This window comes from Malus sylvestris, chromosome 11, assembly GCF_916048215.2.
Source record: "Malus sylvestris chromosome 11, drMalSylv7.2, whole genome shotgun sequence".
Lineage (NCBI taxonomy): Eukaryota > Viridiplantae > Streptophyta > Magnoliopsida > Rosales > Rosaceae > Malus > Malus sylvestris.
In genome coordinates this window covers 7,208,952-7,220,721 of record NC_062270.1, presented here as the reverse complement: position 1 = coordinate 7,220,721, position 11,770 = coordinate 7,208,952, and the positions used below count along the sequence as shown (strand labels likewise).

The window sequence follows — 11,770 nt, the reverse complement described above, 5'->3', positions numbered from 1 at the left end:
CATAGTTGTACATTTTAATGAGTTAAATGACCAATGGTCGCGCATTTTTAGTTGAGGGACCAACATTTTAATTGGGTTAATATTGAGAGACCATTGTTACAATTATGTTGACAAAATGGGGCCAAGGGTTAAAGAAGGTAGCGGTAACAAGCATAAATTATGATATTTTTTTTCAGCAGTGAAGAACAATTATTCATGAGTTGTTTGCATAAGTGGTCTCTTCTTTCTGTAAGTCGGTGCTCTCTAAGGCTATGTAAGATATAATTCGTCTGTATGAACTTCTTTTATTGAATATTCCATACCCTTGACCAAAAAAAAAATCTGAGAAATGTGAGTAAGGAAGATATTCACTCGTGAAATTATGCGTTATCAAAAAGCCTTTGTATTAAGATTCAACCTAAATTAAAAAAATTAAGTTATACCTATGTTAATAGCATGAACGTGCCTTTACGTGTGAGTTAAAAATTGTATTTGTTCCCTTAGGGCGTGTTTGTTTGCCCTCGTTAGAGTTCACTGGACTGGATTACTTTGCCAAGACTACTAATCCCGTGTTTGATGCGAGTTGGACTAAACTTGAATGAGACAAAGTCGGACTCGTTCTGACTAAGTGCTTCGCTAGGTCGTCCTAGTGAGACCCCCAAAAAGCATGGGATTCCTAATCCCGTCTCCAACATCGTTTGCACGCCTTTGTCGTCTGCAACTCCGACTCCCTTACCCATGCCCAGATCTCAAACCCACTACCTAAATCTCAAAATCAATACCTAAAATTCAAAACAAAAAAAATGCAAAACCCCCAGATTTAAGCACCTGCAGACCCCCACACAAATTCAAAATATAAAGGCAAAATCACCAAAAAGTTTTGAGATTTTCCTAGAAAGTCGGTGAAGGCACTGGGTGGAGAGCTATGATAAATCCTCTGCACGAATCTCTGCGTAAGGAAAAGAGGGGGAGAGTGGATGAGGAAAAGTGGGAGAGGGGAGGGAGAGAGTGGGTAGAGGAAAATAGAAAGAGGTATACGGAGAGGAAGAGAATTCTAAAAAAATGGTGAAACAGGATACGGAGAGGAGAGGGAGAGACTGGCGGAGGAAAAGAGGAATGGGTTAAGATGAAAAAACATGAAAAGTTTTTGGCAGACAGAGAGATGATTCTAGAAAAAAAATGATAAATTAATAATAAATATAGATTAAATAATATAATATTTGAATCTTTTAGTTATCTGCTTCTTAGTCCGATACTGCACCAAACGCTTCACTAAGCTAGTACAGCTTAGTCTAGTCTAAGCTAGTCCAGCTTAGTCCCTGCAGCTAGTCCAGTCCGAGACAGTCCGGTGCAACAAACGCACCCTTAGTGTAAAGATCCGAAACTAGCAAATCTCAAAGCTCAAAGCCATTTCTTTAAAATCTCAATTGTACGCCATGGGTCTTGCCTTTTGCCGCCAAGAAATCTTTTTTCAAGTTTTAGAAGCTTGGTTAAAACTTTTCATTCAAACTGATCCAATCAGAGCTTTAAAATCTAAAATAAAAAAACTTTTCATTCAAACTTTTCACATTTGTACTTAATATTTATGAGCTAGAACCTATTTTGCCTTGGAACACTGTTCATAAGCACATGGTTGTTCCGATTTTACCCTCCCTTAGTTTCTGTTATTTCAAGCCTGCCACTGTTTATATATACCAAATATTTGTTTCTCCATTTCTTCATCCTGCGTTCTCTCTTCCCTTCCGCGCGCAACTCATCATGCCTCCCAACCATGACTACTGTAAAACAACCACTACACTTCTCCGAACCACTACCAACCCATCCCTCTCACTCTTTCTTAGTCAAGCTCACGCCAATATTGTCTTTGTTTTCATGTAACCAATAGTTAGGGTTTCAGACATATTTTCCAACGACCCAATTCCTGCCGATCGCCGACGAATTGGGCATTTCCGTTACCTGGAAACAACTTCTCTCACTCTCAGAAGATACATTAAGGTATTGGATGTTCAATATTAGTTCATTTTAAGATGAATGGAAGGAAACTGTATAATCTACATATGAATGCCCTTCAGCTGGAAGGATTGTCTAAGGTTTTGCGTGTGTGTGTGTGTGTATGTGTATCTGTAACTTTGCATCTATTGCGAATCGGACCTCCCCTTTGCCACCAATCATCTTCCCTTCATCTGAGAAGTCCAAACAACCCGTTGCAGGCCTCGATTAGTTTCAGTTCTGGCGAGGGTTTTCGTTTTTCAGGCAAGTTTCTATCTCTCTTTTTATTTTTAAGTTGCAAATAATAATTTCTCTCTCTTTTTATTTTTTGAGTTGCAGATAATAATTTATGACCAATGTCATCCCATATCATTGTTTTTCAATTGAAGTTGTGGTTTAATCTATAAATTTTGTGTGAGCTTACCACCAATCGTCTCCGGCCATATAAAGTAATGGTCATGTTGAAACAAAGCAACTATCTGAAGGATTTTCTCTTACCTTTGTGTCTGTAGGATTTCAAAATCTTCAATAAATCCACTTTTTTCCTTACCTTTTTGCTTATTGTGGAATCAGGGTTCTGTTTTTCCGGTGATTTTTTATTGATAAATTGCACCAGTTATGACTGATTTTCCTTTTTGGTTTTATCTTCAAGACTTTGTCAAGGAGAAAGTCTGTGAGGGAAAGAAATGTAATCGAGAGGTATTTTCCTTTTGGCAGGTATCATGAATTATATTTGGGTTTTTGAACAATATTTGCCTAAAAGTATACTCTGTTTTTTTTAATGGTATTTCAAAAATATTGTTTACCATCTTGAATGTCTGGATAAAAAGAAAAACCTTGCCAAGTACTTCAGTTTTCCACTTTCATAATTGGCATTTGGTTTTTTAAATGTTTTATGCAAAGAGTGAGATGAGTCAAGTACTCTTGATACTCAGAGTTTGTTCTCTAAACTTTAGTTGTTTGAGGTTGTGTTTGTTTTAGGACAAATCATCTACTTAATAAATGTATCACAAATAAGAGCCATTGAAATCTCTGGTTGAAATTCTGATTTTTTTTAAAGATTTTATCTATGTTATCTGCTCACTCACAAATATGTATCAGAAATAAGAGTGCCAAAGTTATATCACGAATATGTATTCGATTTTGAGTACTTGTCCCTTTAACTGTAGCAAGACATTTTTTCAAATACATATACCTACGATTCTGGTCGTAGTCCCACCGATTTCTAATGGAGCATCCAAATGTCGCGGTATGATTGTTCGTTATGTTGCTTCTCAAGACTTCGAGCAACTTTTCTTTCCACAGGGTAATGATACGAAGGAGCTGTAGATGGATGCATTATTTGTGGCTTTTATCGTTATTGAATGTATTAGGTTCACGGCAATTGCAAAAACGAAATTGGCATAATTCTGCTGAAAGAAAAATGAACTAATCAGATTTTGTAATCTTTATTTTACATTCTGTGACGTAAAATTTCAATGTTAACGTTTTCGATTTAACCAATTTAGTCTCAGTTTTCATCATTGTTTACAATCATAAGTCATTTTTGTCAATTTCAGGTTTTAAAAATAATAATACTTTGCATTTTCTTTGTGGGATGAATTTATTCCATCAAAATGCGTACCTTCAAAAAAAAAAAATGATCGGAGTGGCATATGAATGACTATATGATTTCCATTTCCAATGAAAGTGATGATCTTTAAAGGAAAATTAAGAAATCGAACGGTTATAATTATGAAATTGCTACAATGAAGATATGCTATTTGCAAGTAGGGGAGAATGAGCTCATTTTCAAAGGAGAAATGCAAGTATTATTCTTTTAAAAGAATACTTCAAAAAGGTTTTATTTTATTTTTATTTTTTTAACAAGTGATATTATTTACACTAAAAAAAAGGGGATGAGCTCACCCTTACAATGTGCTAGCAATAATTTGGTTTAAATTCGTTTTTGACGAGAATTGAACTTAAGACCTCTTACTTACAAATGAAGAGAAATATCACTAAATTGTAGTATTAAGTAGCAATTTAAGATAAACATTGAGATCAGAATTTTTGGTGCACATCGTCTAAATTAAAAAGTAGAAATCTCATTTTCAATTTGAAATCTCATACAGAACCATCCTACGTAAATTTACTAACTCTAACTCAAAGTCTTTTGGAAGTCTAGCTCGTGTTTTGTCTCTGTCTGTGAGTGTAACACAACTGGCAGCCTTAAAAGATTGCAAGTCTTTTATTGTGGTCCTACAAATATATCTCTGATCAGAGCAGTTTGCCCCCACCACCATCCTCATAATTCGCATTTGCTCGGAACTCCTTCCTCTCTCGTTCACTAAAGCCACTGTTCGAAACTGACACATAAATAAAGACAGTGATCGAGGGAGGAGGGAGACTTTGATATTTTGATTGAGGATATATTAAAAACATCTCCACCTACTCCATAACCCCATCATGTTTAATGTATGAGTGCTGCAACTTTAAAACTTCACCATTTCAAGCCATTTCTCTGTCTGGGTTTCACTAAAAAAAAAGGGATGAACTCACCCTTACAATGTGCTAGCAATAATTTGGTTTAAATTCGCTTTTGATTATAATTGAACTTAAGACCTCTTACTTACAAATGAAGAGAAATATCACTAAATTGTAGTACTAAGTGGCAATTTAAGATGAACATTAAGATTAAAATTAAAAAGTAGAAATCTCATTTTCAATTTGAAATCTCGAACCATCCTACATAAATTTACTAACTCTAACTCAAAGTCTTTTGGAAGTCTAACTCGTGTTTTGTCTCTGTGTATATGTGTCTGACTGTGAGTGTAACACAACTGGCAGCCTTAAAACATTGCAAGTCTTTTATTGTAATCCTACAAATATCTCTGATCGGAGCAGTCTGCCCCCACCCACCATCCTCATAATTCGCATTTGCTTCGGAACTCCTCATTCTCTTGTTCGCTAATGCCATGTTTGTTTCCCTTCACTAGCCCTCTTTGGACTAGACTAGAGTAATAGTTAGTCCAGTCTCATGTTTGTTACTTCACAAGACTAGCTTTAGTGGGAGTAAGCCAGACTTGCCTCGACTAAGGACCGTGCTAGACGGTCTTAGAGAGAGACGTCGAGAACCATAGGACTAGCTAATCCCTTCGTCGCCCTCTGCTTGCGTCCCCTACTCTTCTCTTTGCTCGCGTTCTCTCCCTCTCTTTTCATTACCAACCCTGAATCATGAACAAAGACCTTGATTCGAACTTCAATCGGAGAACTCAAGAGCTTCATCGGTCGCACCCTGCTCATACCAAGCTCATCGGTCGTGCCCTCCGATTGGACTATTTCCTCCTAGACTTCAATTTTCAACGGCAATGACTTCAGGCTCCATCCTCCTTGACCTCTTCCATTGCTACCTCTGCTCCGCTTTGCCCCTCACATCTCCTTTTTCCCTACTTCCCATAACCAGAAAACCCAGAAAAATTGAACCCAGAAAAGGGAAAGAGGAAAGAGACAATGGCACAGATAAAATGGCAGAGAAAAAGGAGAGGGGATGGATGCAGTGGGCGGACAAAAAAAATGAGAGAGGGAGATGAAATGGCAGAGAAATAAGAGAGGGAAAGGATGCAGTGGGCGGACAAAAAAATGAGAGGAATATGAAATGGCAGGGAAAGATGAGAGGATGTAGTGGGCGGACACAAAATTAAGAGATTCTAGAAGGGAAAATGATAATTTAATAATAAAATATTAGTATATATAGATTAAATTAATGATAAAATATTGTAAATATAAATTTAATAATATAATACATGAGTCATGCTTTTTAGTCCGACACTGCACCAAATACTTCACTAAATCAGTCCAGCTTAGCCCTTGAAGCTAGTCCAATCCGAGACAGTCCAGTGCAACAAATGCACCCTTAGTCATTGTTCGAAACTGACACATAAATAAAGATAGTGATCGAGGGAGGATGGAGACTTTGATATTTTGATTGAGGATATATTAAAAACATCTCCACCTACTCCATAACCCCACCATGTTTGATGTCCGAGTGCCGCAACTTTAACACTTCACCATTTCACACCATTTCTCTGTCCGGGTTTCACGAATGTCAGCTCCCGAGAAAACCGACCACCATCGTTCGATCACAGGAGACAGCGGTGCGTCGGTCTCGGATGACTCCGATGATAACCAGTCTTGGCACTCAATGTCTGACTCCAGCAATGTCTGGAGAAAGTCCTGTGGGTCGGATTGTTCAGTGAATGAGGTGGATTTGGAGAGTGGGCTTTTGGAGGTGAAGAAGGTGGTGCATTTGAGTAAATTTGAAAACAACTGCAGGATTTGCAACTTGGGTTTGGAGGGAGGTGGTAGGACCGACTCTGCCTCTGGGGTCCCAATTGACTTGGGGTGTTTTTGCAAGGGGGATTTGGGTGTTGCGCATAAGCAATGCGCTGAGACTTGGTTCAAGATCAAGGGAGATACATGAGTACAAAAAAATTCTGAATTTAATATTCATTATTTTCTTTGATTTTTGGTGTTTCTGCTTGAAATTATGAACACCCATTTGCTTGATTGTGAATGTTTCTTCTGCTTGGGTGTTTAATGATGGTCTGAAAACTCTAGGATTTTATTTTATTCTGTTTCTGCATTGAAGTGCAAGCACATGACTGTAATTGTTTTCTGGAGTCGCTCTCTCACTTTTGATGTGGTTTACTTCAAACTATGATCTTACTATGGGCATGTTACAACAGATACCATCTTGGTGGTGTTTAGGTTCCTGTTTCCGAGAGTTCAGCTTATTCGAATGATTACTTGCTAATTAGCTTCTTTCTTTTCATGTAATTGTCACGATTGTTCTTATTATTTTTCTTCTTACTGGAATGCCGAATTAGGCAGATCACGTATATGTTGAGACTTATCCGTCACATGTGCGGGGCATGTTGAGAGTTGTCCCACATCAGTGAGGGACAATGTTTGTTATGTACTTGTATGATCTTGGGTTACTCCCCATATTGCTAATTGGTTTTATGGTGGAATCTCAATTTCATCATGGTATCACAGCAAGGTTGTCCATGTGTGAAGCCCAACGGCCACACTCGCTCCACGTCACCCAGTTGTTGTCCACGTGTAGGCTTGAAAATCCGTCACACGTGCGATGGTGTGTTGAGAGTTATCAGCCACACATGCGGGGGTGTGTTGAGAGTTGTCCCACATCGGTGAAGGATAATGTTTGCTATGTGCTTATATGATCTTAGGCTACTCCTCATATTGCCAATTGATTTTATAGTGGACCTCAATTTCATCAGTATATAGTAAAATGCGTAAACTCATATGAAATACGAGAAATCTAGTAAAAGAACAATCTAGTAGTCATTACTTTTACAATCCATCTGAACTCAAAGGTATCGGGCTACCCCTCATATTGCCAATTGGTTTCATGATGGAACCTCAATTTCATCAGTATATAGTAGAATGCGTATACTCATATGAAATACGAGAAATCTAGTTAAAGAACAATCTTGTAGTCACTAATCACTTATATACGAAAATGTCTTTAGAAGAGAAAGTGTTGACTTCGGTTAACCTTTGAGCTAGTGACACATATGACGTATTATCACAGCATTTTTTTGTAGTATTTGTTAATACTTAAGAGTAAGCGCAAGCAAAACAAAATTCAAAGTTAAAATAGAGCTTATACATAACTATAGAGTATAAGGGCAATATCATATCAAAAATGTATAAGGGCAATATGGTAATGTTACCTATTATTATGGGTGATTAACTATGCTTTCAGTTTACCTTTATTTTTTATTTTTCATTTTATTTTTAGGTTAAATTACATTTTATCACATCTGCTCATATAATTACTCATATAATTACTCATATCAAAAATGCAATTAGAACCTCATACAACATTTATAAATATTTCAAACTCATATAATTACTAATAATTTATTTCAATTTCATATATCCGTCAATCAAACTGTTAATTTGACCGTTAAATGTTGACATAGTAAATATAGAGTCCACATCTTTGTATGACGTGGCAAATAAAAATAATTAAATATTAAAAAAATTAAGAAAAAAAATGAAAAACGAAAAATGTCGTTTCTTCTCTCGCTTGTTCTTCCCACCCACCTGGCCATGGTGGAGCTCTGTTGCGGGTGTTCTTTACATTGTCGAAGCTGACCAAGGTCCGGGAAGGCAAGAAGCGACGCGGCGATACCGATTTCAAAGAGGGTGGGCAAAGGAATTGGGTGCAGCTCCTATCCAACGGTGGGATTGTGTCGACCTTAGTTGTGGTTCTTTGGGAAGAATCGGGATTGAAGAAGAAATGCTTGCATTCGGACGACTCGGTTTAAGGACTAAATTAATTTTTAAGCCACTTAGCACTAGGGTTATGTTTATTGTATATGTGTCTGACAAAGGTCCTTAATTGCTATTAGGTACCTCGAAAAAATGAAACAGGTAGCAGATTCTGGTTTTAGATCCAAACTGTTAAATTTTTTTAAGTGCTATAAATGTATGTATATATTATATAAAACATGGTAGAATATTTTTTTGAGTACTATATAGACAATTTTCATCAGTTTTTACTAAACCTAGAAGAAGTTGGAGATGGAAACATGCTAACCTTTGTGCTTGATCAATCAATTGTGTTCGTCATCCCTGTTCATTTCGTCATCTTCATCATTGCCGTCGATTTTGTCATCGTCATCCTCGCCGTCGATTTCCTCATCTTCATCCTCATTGTCGATTTCGTCATCTTCATCCTCGCTGTTGATTTCGTCATCTTCATCCTCACTGTCGAGTTCGTCATCTTCATCCTCACTGTCGAGTTCGTCATCTTCATCCTTACTGTATTAGAAATAAAAGACGATGTTTTCTTGAGATACAATTGAGTTTTCAAAAAAATATATATATATATAGGCACACACACACCTTAGTGTGCACATACTCGCATATACACACACATATACATTAATATATGTACGCTATTATTCAGTCTTTTGTAAAAACTTTAGAAATCCCACGTATACATCAAGAATTAAAAGATAGATGTTTTTAAAAAAAAAAAACATCTTTAAATACTCACATAAATGACTGAAAATTAAAAACCTTACATTAAAGCATACCTTGTGTCGTAAATATTCCTTAGAGTGGCATTGAGGTCCTCCTTCCATTCAGCCACTCCCAGCGCTGTGCGTACTTGCAATCGGGGATGTGTGTCAACAAGCTTAGGAGCAAATCGCCTTAAGTTTTGGACCTTCTTAACCTCCAGTAACTCCAAAGACGACAACTTCAAAGTATAAGCATCACCACAAAAATAATTGAGTTTTGGCAGACTTTGAAGCTTGATGGACTTCACTTTAGGTAATGTAATTATTTCATCAGTTTCTTCTTCTGCGGCAACGATTTCTTCCATCTGCTCACACTTCTTAACTTCTATTTCCTCTATACTCACAAGGAGTTTGACTATGAACGACGAAAACAAGTATTTCAACTGGTTGCAAAAATCGACCTGCAGCGATTTCAAGTTTCCAAAACTGCTTCCTGTGAACATCGGCTGTGAACTACCTGTCTCCCAAACACACGTTAAACTTGGAGCTTATGTAACCGCAAGGACCTCAATTTATTGAATGCTTCAACAGAGTGACTACTTTCTTCATGCTTCGGTCCCTTGAGTTGGAAAATCACTTCCAATGACGCACAGTCACGTACAATAAGATTTTCGAGATTATCATTATCATTTGAGTCCCCAATATTAGTTGGTGTAACCTAGAAAATTAAACATGATCAACAACAAGATACAATACTAATTAAAAGTTGTACTTATAGAGGTTAATTGAACCTAATTTAAAAGCTTACCTCCAAATTAATTGGATGTGGCAATATTTCAATGGAGCAGTGGGCGTTTGCTCTTGAATATGGTATGCATACACATCCAGCAGGGCACCAATTGGATGAACGTGTTGGAGAAGTACTGAAATCATGACTTGTTGAATCCTTCTCAGACTTATAATTCTCCAACTTCTTTCTTTGTGGAATTACAGCACCCAATGTCTTCAATTTTTCACATTTTTCCACGTGCATATCTTTTGTGGATGACCATTGAAATGTAAATCCCTCTGGACAAAAACTTATGAGACGAGGCAGGTCTACTAGTTCAAATCTGTTCAGTCTCGGAAACAAAATCATGTATTTTGTCGCCTCTTCTTCAATTTCCTCTGTGATTCTGACTATAGTTTCCATGTCCGAACATTTTGATATCTTTACCTCTTCAAGATTCAAAAGTTCCCGGGCAATTAAATGCGAGAACACATATTCTGGACCATAACAATATCTTAATTTCAAATATCTCAAATTTTGGAAACCCTGAAATCCAAATGGAATGTTTTTCCACAAGTGTGTAAATGAACAACTCCTTATTGCCAACTCACGTAACTGAGGAAATATTGGAGTTGTCTGCCCATCCGTAACTATGTGGATTTTAAGATCAAATATCACGCCGTCAAACATCATAATATATGTCAATCCTGTTCGTCGCAGGAATTTCCGTCGGGGATGTCTTCCTGGCCAACAAGCACACAGCTCCCCGGGAGGTTGGCGCCGGTTAAGGGCTACTGTCGGGCTTCTGTTTTCCTATCGGGCTTTGTCGGGCAAGTCTCGTCGGGCAAGTCTTGATCGGGCAAGACTCTTCGGACAAGGCTCGTCGGGCAGTGCTGAAAGAGAAGAACAGAGTTAATTTGAAAGGTGCCTTTGTGGGGCCTTAGGTATAGGCCTTGAGGCTCACAATCAAGATTAACTTTTGAGGTGCTCAGGCGTGCCACTGCCATCTTCAGTATGGTAGATGTTGAATGGATGTCGAGTTTTAGTTGTGAATATGTATATGCCCAAGAAACCGTGTTTAGACATGACAGGTGCCTTTGTGGGGCCTTAGGTGTAAGCCTTGAGGCTTCCTCTCAAACTAAACCAGTGCTCGAACACATCATATTTGATCTTTATGATTGCAGGAGTCTTCTCACCATTATACTTCTGATTACCCAAGTCCGAGAGGTAGAGCGAACCCAAATAGGTGCCTTTGTGGGGCCTTAGGTGTAGGCCTTGAGGCTTCCCATTAGAGTTCGTTCTTATACTCGAACAGTCTAGACCGCAGAATAGAATGAATCCAAATAGGTGCCTTTGTGGGGCCTTAGGTGTAGGCCTTGGGGCTTCCTATCATAATCTATTCCATATTTAAGCGTTCTATGATAATCATAATATAATAGAAACAAAACCAAGAGGTAGGTCGATTACTTGCGCCCCAAGTAACTTCGGACTTCTCGTTTATCAAGGACTGTCGTGGATGGGTTAAGTCCACATAAAGTTCTTTTTTATGCCTTGAGGCCAAGGACTTTTAAACTGATCAAATTTACATGCCCGAGGGCTTAGGACTTGGATCTGATTTGAGCACTGAAGATATATTCAAATCGGATCCAAATACTGAGAAAGCCTTTTCATCATTATTTTGCTAGAAACAACTTGCATATAACTGGAAGTATACAACATATTGCTAGGCTTTAAAGAATGAAAAGACAAAGACAAAGCAAAGAAGGTCGGGCAAGGTTAAACCTTATCAGTTAAGGCTGATCGTCTTGCAGGTCCCTATCTTTGTAGTTTTGTCAAAGGTCTGAAAGCTTAGAGGGAGAGAGGGGGAGAGGGAGATACAAAAAGTGAATCGATACTACAACAAGTTCAAACAAGGTAGCAGAGCTATTACAAAGGTTTGAAGAGAAGGTTATCCCGCGGGGGATAAAGGCTTGTCCCGAATGGGATGAAGGCTTGG

At 37.9% G+C, this 11,770-nt stretch overlaps 2 protein-coding genes across 2 annotated transcripts in view; one reads left to right on the top strand and one right to left on the bottom strand.

Annotated features, from left to right (window-relative positions):
- The window catches only part of LOC126589168 (disease resistance protein At4g27190-like), a 58,597-nt gene that overhangs the window by 38,636 nt on the left and 8,191 nt on the right, over window positions 1-11,770 (bottom strand). The gene's annotated exons all lie outside the window — the stretch shown is intronic.
- Window positions 5,946-6,740, top strand: LOC126589162 (uncharacterized). The gene has a single exon (XM_050254386.1). The coding sequence runs from the start codon at window positions 6,053-6,055 to the stop codon at window positions 6,428-6,430; it is 378 nt and encodes a 125-aa protein (XP_050110343.1). The 5' UTR covers window positions 5,946-6,052; the 3' UTR covers window positions 6,431-6,740.

Excerpts from the sequence above, each read along its gene's own strand:
- LOC126589162 (XM_050254386.1), top strand. The coding sequence starts at position 6,053 with ATGTCAGCTCCCGAGAAAACCGACCACCATCGTTCGATCACAGGAGAC.